This window comes from Mustela nivalis (assembly GCF_964662115.1).
Source record: "Mustela nivalis genome assembly, chromosome: 6".
Lineage (NCBI taxonomy): Eukaryota > Metazoa > Chordata > Mammalia > Carnivora > Mustelidae > Mustela > Mustela nivalis.
Window position 1 is genome coordinate 128,725,962 of NC_139025.1, and position 23,175 is coordinate 128,749,136.

Sequence of the window (23,175 nt, forward strand, 5' to 3'; positions counted from 1 at the left end):
CACAGGTACCCCACTATAGAAAGAAAGAAAGGGCTCCACGAGTCCAGGGAGACATTCCAAGCATGCCCCAAATACTCTTTCCTCTTTGCCATAGGTACCCCACTATAGAAAGAAAGAAAGGGCCCCACGAGTCCAGGGAGACATTCCAAGCATGCCACCATGTTTTAGCCAATGACTTACCCCCTCTATGCTAAAATTTTCTCATCTCTAAAACAGAGGGATCCACCCCTATGCCCACTGCAGGGATGAGACCGCCATGCTAAAAATCAGTATCAGCAAAGGCACTGTATTCATTACTGGGAGGTTTAGGGAGCAAGCAGGAGGAAGCCATTCACAACAATTAGCTAGAAGCCCTTTTGTATTTTGTCACCCTGACAGGACATATGGCCAGTTCTCGGGAGGTGAGACACAGAGTGGATGGGTTTTGATGGGCACAGAGTTAGGATGGAAGGTTCACCTGGACTCTGGAATGCCAACCCAGAGAGTGACTTGGCCCCATCAATACCCATTCCTGCATGGTCGCTGACCACCTAGATGATGTTTGTCAGATATCCAGTATGTAGAGTATGTAGAGGATTGTTTTTGATTTAAGTGACTTGTCCCATTTTTCTTGGGTAAGAATTACAGCTATAAAGCAATTGGGCTATCAGACACTACTGGAGTCAGCTGTGAATTCTCTCCCTCTCCTGCACATCTTGGCTCACCGTCCTCGCTGCTTGTTCTTGGCCTGTTCCTCAGGCATCCCTGGCAGTCAGCCCAGCCCCAAGATCCTCCGTGACCCCTGTCCTTGTCCCTGTCCCTCAGATGTCCCCCTGTGCCCATGGCCCTCCAGCCTCCAAAGGCAGCACCTCCCATATCCCCGACTGCCAGGCTTTTCCTCCTGGACAACTTACAAACTAAGCATGTCCCAGACAGAGCAGTTAGCAGGCTCCCTTTGGCTGGGGGGCCGGGGAGTGCTGTTCTCCTTCTGTCACTGTCAGCCCAGCGGCATTCCTATGGAACACCAATGACTTCCAGATTGTCCAGTGACAACTGATGACTCACCATTGTCAGACCTGCAGTCAGAGTTGAACCGTGGCTTGAGGTAGCCCCGTGCTGCTTATGCTCATGCAAGTCTGCTGCTGCAGGCAGTCAGAGCTGATGGTATTGTTCAGGATTCTGCAGGAGGCAGATTGAGTGAGGAATCTGGGGTCCAAAGAGTTGTGCCTGACACCCTCTTATTCTTATATTGCTACACTCCCCCAAATAATCATAAAAGCAGAAGGTAACTAACATGAGTGCTAACCCTGACTGGGCTCTGTTCTAAACACTCTCTGTGTATCAGTTAGTTTTAACTGTCCCTGAATCACCCTAAGGCACAGGGAGGTTAAGTGGACCAGCCTGGTTGAGGAAACTGAGGCACAGAATCATGGCAGCTAGCTGTCGATCCTGTGATCATTATGCCGGTGATTGAGCCAAATTTGAGCCCAGACAACCTGGCTCTTGAAGCTACCCTCCTAGCTCCTATTCATCCTTCTCCCTGGCCAAGCCATGGCCAAGCCATGTGTAGGATGCTTTGGGGAAACCCAGGGAATGGCTACCCCCATCTGGGGTAACCAGTTAATGACGTCCCCAAATGCAGGTGATGCCGAGGACATATAGCCGTTGGCCAGCTAAACAAATTCTCAGACTAGCTCTAGACTGCCCACGTGGAGGAGACAGGTCTGTGTGCCCTTCAGACCAACCTCCCTGTTGTCACTGCTGTCCAGCAGTTCTGGAGGGATTCTCCAATAGGTAGCTATGATTTCTGGTAAGGACTAATGTACAAATGTGTAATCAAGACCAGATCTCTGTAGACTTTAAATATCAAAAGAACAGATAAAGAGATTGGCAAACTTTGTTGGAAATTAAAGTCCCAAATTAGAACTTTGGCCTCTGTGGATCCCAGGCTGTCCGAAAACATAGCTAATCTGCAGTGTCACCTTTTTCCAGTCCTGTTATAGAATCTTCTTTCTGCCCCATACTGCCCCTGCTATGTCATACACACCCCCATCCCTAATATTATGGTTCTTTCTCTGACAACCAAAAAAGCATAACAGTCACTTCACTGACAAACTGATCAAAAGATGCACCCAAATGCTGCTCTATCTGCATGCATGTATGGCCTTTCCAGGTGGGAGAGCCACTGATGCTCAGGTTCCTCTGGTTTGGTTTCCAGGGGAACGCAGAACCATCGTGTCCTGCACACGGATTATTAATAAGACCACAACTCTGGTGAATGACAGTGACTGTCCTCAAGCAAGCCGTCCAGAGCCTCAGGTCCGAAGGTGCAACTCACATCCGTGTCAGTCACGGTAAGGAGCTGTGTTCTCATGCTTGGACCCTCCAGTATCAGGGCAAAAACACCCAGCGGGGGGTGGGGGGGCAATGATAAACAGTTGATCCCACAGTACCTCTCTGTACCATGTACTATTGTTGCTGCTCAGTGATTTTTGCTTGCTTGAAATACTGATTAGCTGGCTATGAAGCCAGGACTCTGAAAAAAATGTATAATCCTAGCTAGAAGGCATTTTTTAGCATGACCTTAAGAACATCTCATGGAGAAAAAAATCATCACATACTCTCAGCTGATACATGTCGGCTGCCCCAAGTTATTTTGTCTAAGGAGAAAAGGAAATCGCAGAGTCTGAGTGCCCATGAGTGAGTCACACAGGTTAGTGTTTGTGATGGGTCTGTTTCGGCAGCTGAAACTAACACCAGTGAGTGTGGATCTTGGTGTTCATTGTTTGGAATCTGTCTGAAGTTTTTATGGATTCCATGGCCATGATACTTCATGTGCTCTGAAGTGAATTTTCTGAGGCTGTCAACTGAGATGAATTGTGTGAAATGTGCTTGTCAGTTAAGCTTTTATTTCTGGTCATTTCAGTGAGACATTGCATTGTACTGTGATTAGTAGAGTGTGTAATAGCACCTCTGGCCTCCCATTCTGCTCTGGGTTGAGGTGTATGACTTTTGCTTGGTGGTTCTGTGCATGTTTTTTTTCTGTAAAGAATCTGGACTTTTGACATGGCAGTTTTGTAAACTCAACTTGGGCTTCTTGCCTGATGCAGAAGTTTCACAAAGCATGGGGTTTTAATGCCATCCCCTTTTGCCTTGTCAAACTGGTCAAGTGTGCAAGTGGGAGAGGGAAGATAGGTGGGAAAGCAAGAGGTGAGACTTATTTCATTGGTGGTGTGTGGTCCTTAGCAAATCAAGAATGAAGGTAGATGGGAGGGTGGGTGAAGGGGATTAAGAGGTATGAACTTCCAGTTACAAAATAAGTAATGAATGGAAATGGAAGAGACAGCATAAGGAATATAGTAAGATGGTGGCAGTGTTGTCTGCTGACAGATGATGAGTATACTTATGGGGAGCACTGAGTAATGTATTAAATTATTGAATCATTATGTTGTACATATAAAAGTAATATAATGCTGTATATTAATTATACTTCACTTTAAACAAAGAAAGACATCCTACCCTAACCCTGAAGGTCATGAGGAACAACTCACTTTGGGAAGTCTTCTCAAGCATCTAGCTATGAGCAACCACCCCACAGACTCCTCAGTTGATGAATGAGTCAACTGCACACACACCCAGGGGCAAAGAAGGAAGACCTTGCCACTATGACAACCCAAAGATCAGACAGGCCACAGAGACAGCTCAGCTCTGTGACATACTAGAAAGTAGGATATGTGAACCTAGAAGAGGGGGGGTCAGCATGGGCTCAAAGGCATTACTGAGCAAGAAAGATCTTAGGGAACCAGTCAGTAATCACATTTTAAGATCATTTATGATTTCAAACTACTTTAGTGCCCAGAGATTTCTTAAATTATGCATAAAGCCAAGTAACATAAAACATGAAATCAGAGTTGCTCTGACTGAATTGAGACACATATGTGATGAGGAAGAGTAGCCTAGTGCATTCTGCCCTCCCTTGTATCATAGTAGGCCCAAGAAATGGACCAAGGAATAAAGCTTACAAACTACCAGGGACTGTCTGCTTTCCATAATGATGGGGATGCTTTTATTGGACCAACCTTCAATATTCTTCACAAGGATACTCTTAACTGTGCTGATCACATACTGTATCTGGTAGCCACCAGCTAGTCCAAATTGAGATGTGCTATAAAAGTAAAAGTATACACCTGATTTTAAAGATTTAGTATAGAAAGAGATTATAAAATATCTTAGTAATTTTTAGTACATGTTGAAATAATAATGCCTTGGACACATTGGGTCAAATGTAACACATTATTACAATTAAATTCACTGGTTTCTTTTTACATTTTAATATGGTAGTAGAAAATTTAAATTACATATATAGCTATGTCTTAATTCTGTTGAATGGCAGTGATGTAGATTAACAAAGCATTCACAATGTTCAGAATATAATCCAAAATTACCAGACATAGAAAAAAAAACCAGAAAAATGTTGTCCATACATTAATGGAAATGGACTCCAAGATGAATTTTGAAGCAACTATTACGCTCAAAGACATAAGAAAAAATATAGTCACAATCAATGAACACCTAGGAAATCTAAGCACAAAAAGAGACACTCTAAAAATGAACCAAACTTTAGGACCAAGAAACACAGTATCTGAAACTTAAAAAAAATCTCTTTGATGGGCCTAACAGCAGATGATGAAAAAAAGAACAAACTTGGAGGTGGAAGAATAGAAATTCTCCAGTCTGGAAAAACAGGAAGAAAAGATTGTTGACAATGACCAAGACTCAGTGATCTGTGGGATAACATCAGGCATACTGATTTAAGTGTAATTAGAGGAAGAGGAGAAAAATAAAGCAGAAAATAATCAAGAGACAATGACCAAACCAGGTTTAGTGAAAGAAGATAGGTAATTATGTCACTTCTTGAGTATTTCCACTAGATTCCAGGGGAATTCAAAACTCCATGACAAAGTCTCTCATCATCACACCAGTAGGCCACCTTTATGATTTTTGCCACACACAGATACTCCAGGAGGGGACTTCACTGTACTGTAAAACTACACAGAAAACCTTGTAGGAAAACACATACAAAGAAGTCACATCACGCAGCATGCATTAACAAAGGTATGCACCCTTTAAAACAGTGCTACAGAGCTGCTGTAAGCTTGGATGAAGCATAATGGAGTGTGTATGTAGAGGGAGAAGGGGTAGGTGTGGCTCCAGATCACTCACAGAACATTCTGAGAGACCACAGGCCTGCAGTCTTGCCCTGGTTGAACACAGGTTGAACACACCCACTTTGGACTAAAAGTAAGTTCAAAAGCACATGCTTAGTACCTCCTTAGAATAAGGGTCAGCAAACTTTTTCTGTAAAGGCCTAGATAATAAGTATTTTTGTGGTTTTATAGGCCACATATGGTTTCTGATGTCTGGTTTTCTTTGTTTTGTTTATAACCCTTTTAAAAATGTAAAAACCATTTTTAACTCCTGGTTTGTGCAAAAACAGTCTGCAGGCCAGACTTGGCCCAGACTTTGCCAGCCCTGCCTTGCCCTCTGTCTGACATGTTGGAATCACAACCTCAATACAAGCCCAAGCTCTGAAGGTACAACCTCGGGAAATACATTTTCTTGTTATACAAAGAAGGACATGTCATTATACTGGGTTACTCTGCAGTGCCCAGTTGTTCAGTGCCCTTTTCTAAAGCAGTCAGCATGACCCTGAGCCTTCAGTACAACATTGGGAATTTCCTTCATCCAACATAGACCTGTCAAGCACCTTCCCATTCACCAGGCCCTGTTTGAGTTACCAAGGTATTTCGAGGTGAGAAATACACACAAAGTCTTCATGTCATGGAACTTGATAAATACTAACTTTCTCTCTCCCTCCCTTTCCGACCTACCTTTCTGGGTCAACTGTTTTTCCTTCCTGACCCGCTTCCTTCCATTCACTTCCTGACTCCGTAAAATCACACAAATCAGACTTAAAGAATGAGTGGAATTTCCCAAGGCGAAAGACAAAATGAAATTGATAGAAGATGGCACCTGAAATTTGTCTCAGAGCCTAGACAAGAAATGCTTCACTGCCTCCTCTGGTTTGGTTTCATTTGCTGGTTATTTAGTTGTTTATTTTGAACCATCTGACTTAATACTGTCTTGAAGAACACATTTGAAAGAGCCCCACATAAGAATGAAGTATCATGGCTCATCAAAGAGTATTTATTGTTCAGCTGAAAGAAATGTGTGATCTGAGAGATTTTAAAACTCCTGCTAGTCTTAGTTGTATTTATTTATATTTAAACATGCAGAAGCACACACACGTGTATATATATACACACATACACACAATATATATATATATGCGTATGTTATGTGCAGATACATATATGCATACATGTTTACACACACACACACACACACACACACATTTGGATAATAAAACTTGATTTATTACAGAGTGTGATCTAGTTGACCTGCGTCTTTCTTCAAAACATCTAGTAATATGGACTTAGGCTGGTAGGTGAAGAAAAGTGGAGAGTCGCTTAGAAAATTACTGTTAAGTAATCAGATTTCTTCTATGAGTAAAGAGCTGAACTTTGATAAAAGGGGTGGGTGTGGAGATGTGAAGGGTCCGGAGGAGAAATGGCTGTTTCAAGTGGGGTGGGCATGCCTGGAAGACAGAGGCTGGAAGCTGGAAGGAGAGCCCGAGAACCCAACGGTGTAAATTTTATTGAAGAAGCCAAAATGCAACTTGCTGTTGAATCTGGCAAGGCGAAAGAGCCTTTCTATATTATTATTACTCTTTGACCTTTAAAACAACAGCAATGTTTGTCTTTTCCCTTATATTTTTCTTTATTTCTCCTGATCTCCTTTTAATTTTCTTCAACCCTCTTTTTCCATCAAGTTCCCGACAGTTTCCCTTACCTTCCCAATGGCACACCATTAGCACCTCTTTATTCTAATCCTGCCCCTAGCTCTGTGGATACTTCTCCCAAACCCTGCCATAACCATATGGAATCTGGAATCTGACACACAAGGCAGATGGCCTCTCTCCAGCATCTTGCACACCAATACAAACACATCGGCAAACCTGGCCCCCGACATTGGCAGGAAAGGCAGAAATCACAGATCCGCTCAGCTGTTATGACTGTGGCCAGCAGTCTTCACCTTGCTGACCACAGTCTGCAGGGAAGAGGCCCCACCATCATTCGGCATCCAAAGAGTAATGCTGCGTTCCAGGTCCTTCAGACCCAGGCCCCAATAGTGCTGGAGCAACGAGGGTGGGGTATGACAGGGAGATGGGCTCATTCTGGAACACATAGCTCATGCTACCCCAGATTTAATATTCTTACAGTCTCTTAGAGTTTGTTGGCCACTTTGAAAAGGCCATTCCAAGCTATTAGATGTTTCCCATAGGATCTGAGATTTGAACTCCTTCCCAGGTAGCACATACTGTACTGTACAATGGATTAGAGTGATTCAGAAAAGAATATTAAATATTGTACTGCCAATTGAGTTGAATAGTCATCTGCAGGGAAGTGTATTTGATTTTAAATCTGTCCTCTTTGCTCATTATCTTAACCAGGTGTGTCTTGTTTTAGTTAGAATGGAATGGAATCCTTCATGTTTTTATGAAAGCATTTTATGTGTGTGTCTATGTGTGAGTTCATGACTTAAGAATAAAACCTAGAACATTTAGATCTTCAGGTACAGCCAAAATCTGAAAAGATACCATTATTTAATCCATTTCTAGCTAGTCAAAAACCTAAAGCTTTCCAGTTTTCTGCTTTCCTTGAAAATAAAATAGGTAAATCTGATTGCCATACTCATCTCCCATGCCCTAGATGGGAGAAGCTGGAGGAAGCCACCTTTGGCACCACCTGCCTCCTGGGGCAAAACGGGAGCCACAAAGCAGGACTGCTCCCATGGACAGGAGGGTGAGGTCCAAGGTTGTATGTTCCTACAGGTCAACAGTGATAGACTGGGGATCTCCAGAGTGGGGCACCACTCTTTCAGGCTTGGCCCACTCTTCAGACACTTGGGCATATGGGTCTGGGATGGGGGCACCCCACAAGCCATGTGAAGTAAAGAAGCAGTGCCTACGAAGGGGAAGCTGATGAATAGCATTATTGGTATATTACATCCCTTATCCATGGTAGAGGAATGGTGAGGAGAAGTTCAGTTGGATCTGAAATCTTTCTTCCAATACTACTTAAATGCCAGAACTTCACTTATATTTAAATTTAATAGTAAAGTTTTAGTTATTTAAGTTAGGAAACATTCCTAACTTGGATGGAGATGGAGAAAGAGAAAGAGAAAGCATTTCAGAGTGTTGATTTGCATTTGATAATTCTGTTTTCTGCCCTTTGCTGCCATACTAACCCTTCAGTCATTTGAACATCTCCCCCGACCCCCAACACTCAACAAGACTTTGCATATAGACCCAGGGGTCCATTAAGAGGCCCTTCCCTCAGGGTGTCTGGGTGGCTCAGCCATTAAGTGTCTGCCTTCGGCTCAGATAATGATCCCAGGGTCCTGGGATTGAGCCCTACATTGGGCTCCCTGCTCAAAGGGAAGCCTGCTTCTCCCTCTGCCACCCTGACTGCTTGTGTTCCCTCTCTCACTGTGTCTCTCACTGTCAAATAGATAAAATATTAAAAAAAAAAAAAAAAAAGGCCTTCCCTCTTGCTCACTTTTCTGAGTCATAAAATGTAAAAAACATTGAGCACTCAGTGTTCACATTTGATTTTTGTGTCACAATTACAAAAAATGAAAGGTAAATGGAAAAGTTGAAACTCAATCTGAGGAATAAAAGTAAACACAACTAAAATCATAGTGATCCATCAGAAAAAAAAAAAAAAAATCAGACCAAGAAGGAGTGGCTCTATAGTGGGGGTATACAATGAAGTATTTCTGACTTGTAAAATTTCTGGGGATATTTCAGAACTGAGCTTGGAGTATGTTTGGTGGCAGCATTCCAGAAAATTAGCCCATTCACCCTGGGGGCTAATGAAGGCCACTGCTGGCAGAGTCCTATGCTGGCTGGCTCTCTTACAGGTATGAATAGATAGGAGTGATTTTGCCTAGGAAAGTATTATTCTTTTCTCCTTACAGGTGCACATTTATATACATTTATATACAAAACACTCAAATTCCTGGGGTGCCTAGGTGGCTCAGTTGGTTAAGCATCTGACTCTTGATATTGTCTTGAGATCAAGCCCTACATTGGCCTTTCTTAAGATACTCTCTCCCTCACCCTCTGCCCCTCCCCACCCCTGCTCACATGTGTATGTGTGCATGTGTCCTCTCTCACTCTATTAAAAAAAAAAAAAAAGACATTTAAAAGTAAAAGGATAGAAGAACATATTTCATGCAAAGAGAAACCATAAAAAATCAGGGTTATCTATACAAATACCAGACAGACAAAATGATTTTAAAACAACAAAAAAATTGCTAGAGATAAAAAGTAATATTTAATAATGATAATAGGGCAGTCCATCAAAAAAATAACAATTATAAACATGTATGTACCTAATAACAGAACCTTAAAATATACAGTATGAAGAGTAAAGTAATTCAGCCATAATAGAGAATTTAATGCCCTATTTTAATAATAGATCTTTAAAACTAGAAAGATCAGCAAGGAAATGTTAGACTGGAACAACACTATAAATCTACTGGACCTACAAGATAGCTATAGAGCACTCTACCCAATGAGAACAGAATATACATTCTTCTTATGTGCCTGTGAAACATTCCCCAGGATGGACCATCATCTAAGCCATTAAATGTACCTCAGTGAATGTAAAAGGACTGAAATAATGCAAATTATATAAAATTAGAAATCAACAACAAATAAATTTTGGACACTCACAATGCATGAAACTTACAAAAAAAAAAAAAAAAAGCCCGCAAAACTTCCTAAATAACAATTGGATCAAAAAGAAATTGTAAGAGAATGAAATGAGGACTTAACATATCAAAGTTAGACCATGCATCCAAAGCAGTCCTTAGGGGAAATTTTATAGCTTAGGGGGATATTTAAAACAGAGAATAGGAAAACAATGAAGAAAAATCAGTGAAACCAAATAGTGATTATATGAAGAGAACAACAACAACAACAAAAAATGACATTTAGCTAGACCAAGAAAAAATGGGACAAGACTTAAATTACCTAAATTAGAAATGAAAGAGGTTGTAAAGGAATATTACAAACAGTTGTATACCAATAAATTCAATAATTAGCATAAAATAGCCAAACTCCTAGAAAGATGCAAACTACCAAAATTGAATAAAGAAGAAATAGAAAATCTGAGTAGACCTATAACAAGTAAATAGGTTAAATTACTAATCAAAAAGCTTCCCCAAAAGCAAAACCCAGAACCAGAAGGTTTCACTTGCAAATTCTACCAAATATCTAAAGCAGAATTAATACCAACGCTTCCTAAACTCCTCCAAAAAATAGAAGAGGAGAGAACACTTTCCAACTCATTCTATGAAGTCAGTATTATCCACATAGTAAAACCAAAGACATCATAAGAAAGGGATACTACAAATGAATACTTCTTAGGAGTACTGTTCAGCAACATACAAGCAAACTGTATCCAGCAACATAAAAAAAGGATTATATGCCATAACCAAGTGGGACTTATCCCAGGGATACAGTTGTTTATCATTTGAAAATCAGTAAATATAATACATTATATCAATGAAATAATTTTTTAAAAACAACATGATGATCTCAATAGATGCAGAAAAAGACTGACAAAATCCAAGATGCTTTCCTCATAAAAACACTCAACAAACTAGAACTGGAAGAGAATTTCCTCAAACTCTGATAAAGGGTATCTACAAAAAATTGACAACTAATATCATACTTAATGGTGAAAGACTAGATGCTTTTCTCCTAAGAACAAAAATAAGACATGGTATCTGTTCTTGCCCCTTCTATTCGAAATTGTGCTACAGGTTCTAACCAGGACATTTAGGCAAGAAAATGAAATAAAAGACACCCAGGCTGGAAGTGAGGAAGTAAAACTATCTCTATTTACAGCTGGCATGATCTTGAACATAGAAAATTCTAAGGAATCCACTAGAAAAATATTAGAACTAATAAATTCAGTAAGGTTGCAAGATATAAGACCAATAAACTAAAATCAAATGCATTTCTATTCAGTGGTGAGGAACAAACCAGAAATGAAGTTTTTTTTTTTTTAAGATTTTATCTATTTATTCATTCGACAGAGAGAGATCACAAGTAGGCAGAGAGGCAGGCAGAGAGAGAGAGAGGAGGAAGCAGGCTCCCCACCAAGGAGAGAGCTCAATGCGGGGCTCGATCACAGGACCCTGGGACCATGACCTGAGCAGAAGGCAGAGGCTTCAAGAAATGAAGTTTTTTTTAAAAAAAAAAAAATGCTGTTTACAATAGCGTCAAAAAAATAAAATATTTAGGAATAAATTTAACAAAAGACGTACAAAACTCATACTCTGAAACTACAAAACTATGTTTAAAGAAATTAAAGAATATTTCAATCAATGGAAAGATGTACCATGCTCATGGTTTGGAAGACTTAATGTAAAGGTGGAAATATTGCACAGATTGATCTACAGGTTCAATGCAGTTTCTATAAAAATCCCATCTCTCTTTAAAGTTGATCCTAAAATTCAAATAGAATTGCAAAGGGCCCTGCATAGTTAAGACAATCTTCAAAAAGAGGAACAAAGTTGCAAGACTCATACTTCTCAACTTCAAAATGTACTACAAAACTACAGTAATCAAGATAGTGAAGTATTGCAATAAGGACAGACATATAGAACAGTAGGATATAATTGAAAGTCCAGAAATAGACCCTCACATTTGTTGTCAGTTGATTGTTGACATGTGGCCAAGAGCATTCAGTGAAGAAAGAATGGCCTTTTCAACAAGTGGAATTGTGATACTTTATGTCCACATGTATGTCCACATGTAGAAGAATAAAGTTGGGCACCTACCTCACACCATGTATGAAAATTAACCCAATGATCAAAGACCTAAAGAGCTAAATGTATAAAATTCTTAGAACAAAGTGGGAAAAGAGTCTTTATTATGTTTATGGTTTCTTAGATATGACAGCAAAAGTATAAGCAAAACAAAAAGGTAGATATATTGGGTTTCATCAGAATTAAAACCTTATGTGCTAATAAGGTTCCTACTGTGTCCTGAGATACTCTGAAATATCAAGAAAAATGAAAATAAAATAAAGAAAATGAAAAGACAACCATGGAGTGGAAGAAAATATTTTCAAATCATCTATCTGATAAGAAACTTATCATATATAAAGTTTATATAAAACTATTTTATGTATATTTTATATAGATTTATATATCTTATATATTAAAAACTGGCATATATAAAGAACTGTTAAAACTCAATAATAAAATGAGGAGAAGGGGAGGAAAAGAAATTGGGAGTTGATAGCTAAAAGGTATAGAGTTTCTTTCTGGCATAATAAGAATAATCTAGATTGTGGTAAAGGCCATTGAATTGCTGAATTGTATGGTATAGAGTTATATCTCAATAAGGCTGTTAAAAAACAAAACACACAAAGAAGTGCACATTTTTAAAAGTTCAGGCTCTTTGCACTCTTAAGCAGAGGCCTCCAGCAGGTTTCCATGAGTATAGAGGCTGGAAGGCCAGTCCCAACCCAGATCCCAGGTATCTCAGAACATGGGGAACTAACTAAGGACAGTCAGGAGCCTTGACTGAAATGTTTTAGGTGTCTCCTCCTAAGCAGGCATCACCAGATCTTAATTTAATTAGTCCACTATTATCATGCATGGACTGTTGCTCTTGTCCATCCTCTCCCACTAAAAATGCCAGATCTCTCCCTGAGCCTCTGGTTGGGATTCTTAGGACAGAATTTGGTGGGTGCATTCAGTCATCCTCCCATTGGTCCCTTTTGAATTGACCTTTCCCTTTGGCTGTCTCCCAAGCTTCCCTGGGTCCTCCATGCTCTTTCCTCTGGAGAGCTTTCTAGTAAAGCATGTCCCCCCATAGCTGCCATTCCCCAACACACTGGCAAATGAGGCTGTAAGTCCTTTTCCCTATGCCAGCCATCATTCTTTTAACCTCACAAAAAAGCCACCCCTTAGCATCAACTTAGTAGAGCCATGCAAGTAGGCAGGCAGTATTTTCAATCAGGAGGCAGCGAACCCCACCCCCACACACTGGTGCTATCCATGCCTTTCACTGGCAGGGGAACTTGGGGATCACCAGCTGTGTCTCTGAGCAGTAGTTTGTGCATCCATAAAATGAAGGGAATAACTACCATTTGGTAGTACCATCTCTTTATTTACTTGGTTATTTCTTTTTATTATCTGAACAATGGACTATCATGTTCCAAATATTTTAAGCAGCCAAAGAATTTAACATTAGCCTAATAGCCTCCCATCCTATCTACCTCACAGAGTCTAGTACTGGATGGGATGAGAAAGGGCTCCATTAAAAAAAAACTGGCAGGGGAAAGCAGTCTCTAGGACTACAGATCCCTACCTCAAGGGTCCTTCTAGACATGCAGACCTGCCCATTCTCCTGGTGGCACCCAGCTCACCCAACTCAGTGAAATACTACTCTGAGAAAAGTCCTGTCTCTTTCTTCCTCCTCACCCATGGCACTTTCTCCCCAAACCCTGAAGCAGAAACATCACACAGTAAGAATGAGCAAACCTTACACACTGTTAAGACAATTAAAATAGAACTTGACATACTCAGTGGTGAAAAGCCAAAAGCTTTTCCTCTAAGATCAGGAACAAAAAAATGATGCCCACTCCCATCACTTTTATTCAACATAATACTGGAAATCCTAGCCAGAGCAATTAGCCAAGAAAAAAAATAAAGGATATCTAAATGATAAAAGAGGAAGTGAAACTGTCACTGTTTGCAGATGACATGATACTATATATAGAAAAACCTAAAGACTCCACCAAAAAAACCTGTTTGAACTAATAGATGAATTCAGTAAAGCTTCAGGATACAAAATTAGTATACAGAAGTCTTGAATTTCTATACACTAATAACTACCAGAAAAAATTTTAAAGATAATCCCATTTATAATTGCATCAAAATGATAAATCCTTAGGAATAAATTTAACCAAGGAGATGAAAGCCCTGTATACTGAGAACTATGACAGTGAAGAAGACACAAATAAATGGAAAGATATGCCATGCCAATGGATTATTAATATTGTTAAAATGTTCATGCTACCAAAAGCAACCTACAGTTTGAATGCAATCCCTATCAAAATTCCAATGGCATTTTTCACAAAACTGGAACAAACAACCCTAAAATTTGTCTGGAACCTCAAAAGGCCCCAAATAGCCAAAGCAATCTTGAGAAGGAAGACTCAAACATCACACTCCCTGTTTTCAAACTATATTACAAAGTTATGTAATCAAAACTGTGTGGTAGTAGCATTAAAAACAGACATATAGATCAATGAAATGGAATAGACAGCCCAAAAATAAACCCACACATTATATGGTCAATTAATTTATGACAGAGATGCCAAGAATATACAATGGGGGGAAAGGACAGTCTCTTCAATAAATGGTGTTGGGAAAACTGGACAGCCACATGCAAAAGAATGAAACTAGGCCACAATCTTACACCATACACAAAAAAGAACTCAAAATGGTGTAAAGACTTGAATTTAAGATCTGAAACCATAAATCTCCTAGGGGGGAAAAAACATAGGCTAAGTAAACTCTGTACAATCAGGCTTGGTGATTAATTTTTTGGATTTGACACCAAAAGCAAAGGCAACAAAAGCAAAAATAAATCAAAGTGAAAAGCTTCCACATAGTGAAGGAAACCATCAAAAAATGAAGAGACAGCCTACTTAATGGAGAAGATATTTACAAACTGTATCTCTGATAAGGGGTTAATATCCAAAATATATAAAGAACTCCTACAACTCAATAGTAAGAAAAGAGTCTTCTTTAAAAATGGGCAGGGGATCTGAGTAGACATTTTACCAAAGACAAACAGATGACCAATAAGCACATTAAAAGATATTCAACACCCGCTATTAATCAGGAAAAGGCAAATCAAAACCACAATGAGCTGTCACCTCACACCTGTTAGAATGGCTATTATCAAAAAGACAAGAAATAACGTGTTGCCGAGGATGTGGAGGAAAGGGGACCCTCGTGTACTGTTGATGGGAATGTAAATTCCCATCTACAAAACATAGAAGGAAGTACCATATGATCCAGCAATTTCATTTCTAAAAGTAGAAGTACCATATGATCCAGCAATTTCACTTCTAGGTATTTGTCTAAAGAAAATGAAAACACTAACTCAGAAAGATATATGCAGCCCACTTCTCATTGCAGCATTACTTACCAAGATATGGAAACCTAAGTTTCCACTGGCAAATGAATAATAAAAAAGTTAATAGATATAGAAAAACATATATACACACACAATGGAATATTATTCAGCCATAAAGAAGAATGAAGTCTTGCCATTTGCAACAACATGGATGGAAGTTGAGGGTATGTTAAGGGAAATAAGTCAGAGAAAGACAGATGCTGTATGATCTCATTTATATGTGGAATCTAAAACAAGAATGAACGTGAAAAAGAACATGTTCATAGAGAGATCAGATTGGTCCTTGCTGAAGGCAGGGGGTGGCAGAGTGGGTGAAATGGGTAAGGGAATCAAAAGGTATGCACTTCCGGTTATAAAATAGATCCTGAGGGTTTTAATGTACAGGATGGCACATTATTATAGCTATTGTAGTTATTATAACTATTCTTATATCTAATCACATATTTTAGAGTTGCTAAGAGAATAAATCTTAAACATTCTCATCACAAGAAAAACAATTGTATAGCCACATATGGTGACAGATGTTAGCTAGGCTTCCTGCTATGAACACTTTGCAATATAAGCAAATATCAAGTCATTACATCATACACATAGATGTAAAAACGTAAAGATGTAAAAATTTTCAAAAAAGAACTTGGCAGAAGCTGTGGTCAGAACTCCTTCATACAAAGACGGGATCGTTCTTATTGGACTCGAGTAGTGCCTATGCTCTGGAAATACCCCAGTATTTGAATTAAATAGCTTAAATAACTACTGCCTTCCAGTGGCATTTTGCATCTTTTCCCCACTAAAAATCCACCTGAACCTTTCTAGAAGGGTCCCACATAGGTCGGATCCATAAGCTTTTCAAGAGGTACTCGTTAAGCAGAGCACCATGGAACTTGGGATATTTCTAACCATCTAAAGTGATGTTTAGTGCCTGCATGCCTGGTCTTTGCCCGGCCTTATTGCACTTTTGAAAATTAATCTTTTTACAAATACCTCAAGTGCTTATGTTTGCCCTGTGGTACACAGCATTATTCTTGCTTTTTGTGAGAGCAGGGAAGGTTAGCTAGAAGGCATGCCAGCTTCTCCTGTTCCAAGGAAGCTGGCCCTCCAGCTCTGAATGCCTGCATAGTTGGGCTAAGGAGCCATTGTGTCAAGGAAGGAATGGAATGAAGGATTTCTTTGGTAGGCCAAAGACATTGCCCTGGGAGGGAAGAAATGTTAGTTACCTTTCTTTAACCTCCTATGTCAGAATGAGTTTATGGAGTCCTCTAGGACGCAGTTGTCAGGCGCACACGGGAGCGGGAGGGAGAATGGGTGGAAAGAGTCAGTGTAGTGTGAAGTCACATCTGGGCCTTTCCCCCATTCTGGCTGGAACCTTCCCTGAGAGGGTCTTACAGAACAGCTCCAGATGTCAAAGGAAAGGGTTCACAATTGCAGTAGCTCAGGCTGCTTGTTGGCCAAGGCCACAAATGCCAGTTCAGATATTAGCAATGGTACATGACAGGGTGTCCTTCATTCCAAGCCCAGCTTTGGTGTTCCCTTCCATGGGGGTTCATGATTCTCTTAAGGTAAGACTGTGTGTCTTGCTGCCACCCTGCAAGGTGACCTGCTCAGGGTGACCCTACCCCTCTACCAGAAAAGTGCACTCTGTATTCAGACCTCTTTCTCTCATTGAAGAGATGATCAAGTATGATGGGAGGCAGAAGACCACCCAGTTAACTAATGACGTGGCTACAAATGGTGCTTCTGCATCCACGGGACTCCCACCTGCTTTGAAGCTGTGGCAATAGCATAGAAATCTAGCAGAGGTGACCTGAGACCACCAGCTTCTCAAACGCACTGGACCTTGACTCTAGTGAAGTTAGACTCAAGAAATGTGTGAATCAAGGTTCTTTGGTCCCAAGGAATGGAACTGAAATCTACAAACATACCAAAAAGTTAAGAGTACATAGAAAGGATGTGGAATAGCACCCCATATTGACGAGATGCTGAAAAGCATGTCTTGGAGAAGGGATCTTGGAGCCAGCTGCCTCCCCTCAAGGAGTGACTCCACTTGAATCTAGATTCTCAGAGAAGGTCTGATTGGCCTGGTTTGGCTCCCATGCTCTGCACGGTGTGGCATAGTCACCCAGAGGAAACCCCAAGAAGGAACACAACAGTGAGCCAGGGGAAACAGCAGACATCCTCCACCCCCAAAAATGTAGGGACATGCTGATGTCATGATCAAAGCAAGACTAAGGAAAACCATCCAGTCAATACTGTCCAGCTAGTGTGAGAGCCGGCAAGTCTATTAACAGGAGGGCTACTGTACTGGAAAATTCCTGTGTCCCAGTAAGAAAGGCAGCCTGATGAGAATGTTACTCTTGGATGTGAACTTTCAGCATCAGCAATTGTACGATTCTCAAAGCATGAGCATTTTTTTTCCAAACTTTTAGTGATGGGTGTGGTACAACATGTTACCAAACCCAGGCTTCTCCTTTTATTTTAACCCCCAAACTGTACCAGCCACAAGCTCCAGTTCCTGGAGTGTAACCGGATCAGGTGTGATGGGCTGAAATGTGTCTGAGTGCAGTGAGCTCATCAGCTGCTGCTTAAACTCTATTCACTTGTCCTTCTCCTTCCCTCCTGACAATTCAGTCTGTTCCTGTAAATCCCAGAGAAATTTTTCTCCCTCTCAAAAGAGTATCTGAAAATGATTTTATTGTAAAAGCAGAGAATCTTTTCTAACAGCTTTATTGAGATATAATTCACATAAAGTTTTAGTAATACTCGAGGAGTTGTGCAGCTATCACCCCAATCGAGTATTTTCCTCACTGCAAAAACAAACAAACAAAAAACCTCCATACCCATTTGCAAAAAGATGATAAAATAGAAACAGACTCATAAATACAAAGAACGAACTTGTCTTTGCCAGAGGGGACAGGGGGGAAGGGAATAGGGAAAATCTGTAAAGGAGATTAAGAGGTACAAACTTGCAGTTTTAAAATAAGTAAGTCAGGGAGATGAAAAGTACATCACAATAATATCATCATAATGGCGTGTGGTCACAGATGGTGATGGCACATACCATGGTGATCGCTGAGTAATGTACAGAATTGTCGAGTCACTCTGTTGTACACCTGAAAGCAGAGAGTCGTAAAACTGAAAACTTGTGTTCTTCTTGATAAGAGGTAAATTATGGAGGTGGCAGAAATCCAAAGCAAGGTAGGAGTGGTCCCATCCATTCCTACCAGTGAGCAGTAAAGCAGGCAGGGAGGGAAGCGCTAGAAAGTTGGTGTCGTCACCCCATTTTACAGATGCAGACTTTGAGAAGTGACTTACCCAGGGTCATACCGGTAGCGAGCAGAACTCAAACCAAATTTTCCTACTTTAAATCTTGCACTCTTCCTGCTACACCATTCCCATTAAAAAAAAAAAAAAAAAAAAAAAAGTACAGCTTGCATCTACCATGGCATGAAAAAGAACCCTTTCTCACTAGGGCACCTTTAGACAGATACTCAGAAGTGAGACAAGAAAAGGCAGTGGACAGCATTTTAATGGACTTCAGCTTGGGAAAGGAAGCAGAAGAAGCCATCATGGTTGCCTTCTCTGGAAGTGAAACATGTAGCCAGAAGTTTGATCCTCTCCACGGCTATAGGTACAGGAGATGATCTTCTCTGGTGGTCCAGCAGTGGCACCAAGCCCCAGCTCTTGGTGAGCCTCACAGTCATGACTATAAAGAACCAATAAACGTTCAGCCATTCTGCACCTGTACAACTATTCTGTTATTGACTTTCAGTATAATAATCAATACATGACTGGAGACATTCAACACTTCATTACAAAATAGGCTTTGTGTTAGATTTTGCCCAAGCATGAGCTAATGGGAACGTTCTGAGCACATTTAAGGTGGATGAGGCTAAGCTGTGATGCTCAGTAGGTTCAGTGTGTGAAATGCATTTTCAACTTTGGTTTGTTTTTTTTTTTTTCAACTTTGGTATTTTTGACTTTCAATCATCTGTCAGGACCTAACTCCATCATAAGTTGAGAAAGGCCTGTCGTTGGTCAGTTTTCTGGCTTGTCCTTCACATTATCTGGACTCGTGTTAGAAAAGAAATTTAAATTCAGGACTTTGGCATCTGAGACGAGGATCAAATACGAAAGAGACTTCCCAGGAGACCTGTGTATGTGCAGAGCGTTGCCCCAGGATTGGGGGGGGGGACAGGGAGAGGTGCTGGCAGGGGTGCTGTCCTGTGAATACCAAGACAGCTCACTCTTGATCCCCAGCTTGCCAGGGACGGGCTCCAGGAGCCTGGGGGAGAACCTCACACTCTCTCACTCAGACCCAAGCTACAGGGACTGAACAGGTGGTCTGTGGCACAGGTCTATGATTTTCTGGGCAGAAAGCTAAGCCTGCCCAACAAGGGATCAAACTTGTAACCTCTGACACCTGTAATATGTCCACTGTGGCCAAACTGTGAATTCACCTGGGCCAAATAGTAGGTGTGGGCAGGACACCTCTGTCACTCCTGTTAAATAATCTGTATGGCTCTGTGTATTCCTTTGTTTATTGTTCCCCTTCTTTTTATTGTTCTCTCCCCCCACCCCACAAAGGCAAGGACCTTGTCAATATGCCATTCATTCAGCAACTATTTGAAGAGCATGAGCAGTGTGTCATATATGGGCAAGGAAAACTTGGGTGTACTGCTCTCTGTCTAGTACCAGCATTGCCCAGACCTTAAGGGTTAGTAAATTGCTGGAATGGATTAGTGGATTATGTAGTACCAGCTGAGGTCCTAATCTCCATGACCAAGCACTGCTGTGTTGAAGATAAGGTCTCATTCTAGCACTATGAGCATTGACCCAACAGGAGACAAATGTCTATCTGGACAAGTGCTCCATTGACAAAGGGGTGGCAGTCAGAGGCTGATTTGGGACTCTGGTGCATATTCAGTTATCCTCTGATTAAATTATTCACCCATCCTCAGTACAGCCCAGGATGGTCTTTATCCAAGCCCACCTTGATTTAACCTAGACCTGACTCTGATTCGACCCTACCCCCTCCCAGGAACCCTTCTTGTTCACTCTGTCCGCATCAGTTCCTGCAGAACTTTCTGAAATCCATGCTTTACTGTGGTCCTCATTTAAATAGAATTGCTTTAAGTTTGAAAAGAAAAAACCATTATATCCCTGTTGTATAGAGGCATCAAGACATACAGTTTGTTAGGCTTGGTACCTGAGAAAAAGAGTGAAATGTCTCTCCATGTTGCCAGGGATAGCCTCCTGTGAGCTGGTTGGTCAATTGTGGCCTGGGTTCTTGTCTCAGTGCCACCACCAGCTACAGGCAAACACATGGGCAGGTTACCTGATCTTGCCATCTATAAATTGGGAAATTAGAACCTCTCTCATAGAAATCTTGAGAAGATTAGATGAAGTAATGCCTATAAATTCCTCCACCCCAAGCAAGCACTAGACGAAATGCTGGCCAAAACCGTCATCATTGCTCAGCTACTAAACTATACTAATGATAAACATCAGCCAGCTGTTGGACCCTAGCATTTTATGGGTTATCCGTCATTTCTTAAGACACTGCACACACACACACACATTTTTAATAGTGTATAACTACCTAATTTAAATAACCCATACTGGTATTTTCCAGGTAATGAAAGATTGGGGGAAGGTCCTAATATATGGTAGTATTCCCCTTGTTGTTAGAACAAGATTATATAATTTATATGTATTTGGGGGTAAATTGAAATAGAAGAAAAATCTCAAGTGGTTCATTTCTGACATCATGACTGTTTCTGAGCTCTGTATTTGTGAACTGCAGATAATATTATCAGCAGAATGGAGGTAGGACTTGGGAAGGAAAAGGGATTATATGAAAGGGTTTCAGAGTCATTCAAGCCCGAAGATTGGGTTACTGGCTTGGTGCGTGACTAGAAGCTTCACAGATGTGTCATGCCCAGATGGCTCATTATGAAGCAGGCTGGAGAGATGGTGGGGAGTAAGTAATAAGGTTACACTTGATGTGGATGGATGTCAAATGCTGGATCCTGCCAACACTTCTGCCTGCTAACCTATACTTGGAATTAAATACCACTGAAGGAAGGAGCTTGGTGAAATATAAGTACATAATATCCAAGAGGAATTCCTGATGGCATGAGGAGCAGAAATTAGCCCCGTGGAGGTAATGAATGTGCTCTGGCCCATACCCAGCACATGGCTCAGTAGTGGTTTCCCTTTCATGACTCCTAATCCACTTCCTGGGAAGGGAACGCAAACTGGCCACTTGGAGAGAGCTTTCCATTAGCTCTTGAGAGCAGGGATGGAAAAAAAAAAAATCAGCTGCACCTGACCAGTGGGTTGTCAAGGAGAACAAAAGGTGACCAGAGGACCAGCCATTCTCATAGAGCTCATCAGAAGTAAGTCAGAGATCAGTTGATTATTTTTATAGTGTTTGCTGTGGTTCTAACGTACCAGGATCTCTTGGGATCTTATGAACCTGCAGATAGCCAGGCCCACTCCCCCAGAATTTCTTTTTTTTTTTTTTTTTAAAGATTTTATTTATTTATTTGACAGAGAGAAATCACAAGTAGTCGGAGAGGCAGGCAGAGAGAGAGAGAGAAGCAGGCTCCCTGCCGAGCAGAGAGCCCGATGCGGGACTCGATCCCAGGACCCTGAGATCATGACCTGAGCCGAAGGCAGCGGCTTATCCCACTGAGCCACCCAGGCGCCATCCCCCAGAATTTCTGATTCAGAAGATCTATAGAGGGACCTGAGAATCTGCATCCCTAAGAAGCTTTCCAATGATGTTGGCCCAGGCACCACACTGAGAGCCACCAATATATGGTAGTAAAGGTTGCTCGAAATTTTAACTCAAGAAGTATGGTGACAAGAACCAGGTTTGGCAGATTGGGTCCCATGATTTGAATTTGACAGCAGATGCAAAAATCCTCCAGTAGAAAGAATGTGCGACTGATCCAGGAAGGAAAAGTACTCAGTTATCTCATCTCCTGGGGGCTGGAGGACCAGGGGACCCAGATCCCAGACCATTTGAGGGGGAAGGAGCAACTGTGGCAGGAAACCCTAACCACGTCAAGAATGCAAGTGGGGCCCTCAAGGAGGGTCCTGGCCTTGCCTGGCAGAGGCTCTATGACTGAATGGTGATGAAGATGGCATGGAGTGGGGGCGGTACAGGCAACTGGTCACCCATACTTATGGACAAAGCACTCTTCACTTGCTCTACTCTCAGAGGGATGCTGTGAAAAGGGCCATCACTCTCACTTTAATTCTGACAAACCAGGAAGGAGTCAATCATTGGTATGACAGTGACGAAAACAGGGAAGCCATGACTTGCCATAACATTTTTTCAGTTGGTCACACAAAGGGAATTCAGCAAGGTTAGGCAAGGACTGCTCTGCTTTTGGAGAACAAAAGAAATAAAAGTCAAAGTAGAGCTAGTTCTGATCTCGGAGCTGAGGAAGGTCAGTACAGTTTAGGAGGGTAGGGCAAATTCTGGAGGATTTGATTCTGACTCCATTATCATGAACAGACCCAAAAGAACATACAAGAGAAGACAGAGGACCAAGGAGCTACCCAGCCCCTCTGAATGAGCCAGACACAAAGGCATAAGAACACCAGGCCAAAGGGACATGTGGCAAGAGAACACTTTGGAACCTCAGCAGCTCAGGCCAGTCAAGCAGAAGCCTGCCGGCTGAGACCTGTTTCCAAAAAAAAAAAAAAAGACTTTTGCTGTTGATTAAGTTAAACTTTGAAGTATGCAAAACTGGGAAGGATAAGGCCAAAATACTTCTTAACGAGGCAAATGAGGTTAAAACCGGAACAAGACAAAAAAACACACAGAA

At 41.2% G+C, this 23,175-nt stretch overlaps 1 protein-coding gene across 8 annotated transcripts in view; it reads left to right on the forward strand.

Annotated features, from left to right (window-relative positions):
* Nucleotides 1-23,175, forward strand: part of ADAMTS17 (ADAM metallopeptidase with thrombospondin type 1 motif 17) — a 327,093-nt gene that overhangs the window by 256,541 nt on the left and 47,377 nt on the right. For all 8 annotated transcript variants that reach the window (XM_082736460.1, XM_082736461.1, XM_082736454.1 and 5 more), the window contains one exon: nt 2,198-2,333. In XM_082736460.1, the coding sequence (XP_082592586.1) occupies nt 2,198-2,333 (136 nt within the window). The remainder of the gene's footprint in view (nt 1-2,197; nt 2,334-23,175) is intronic.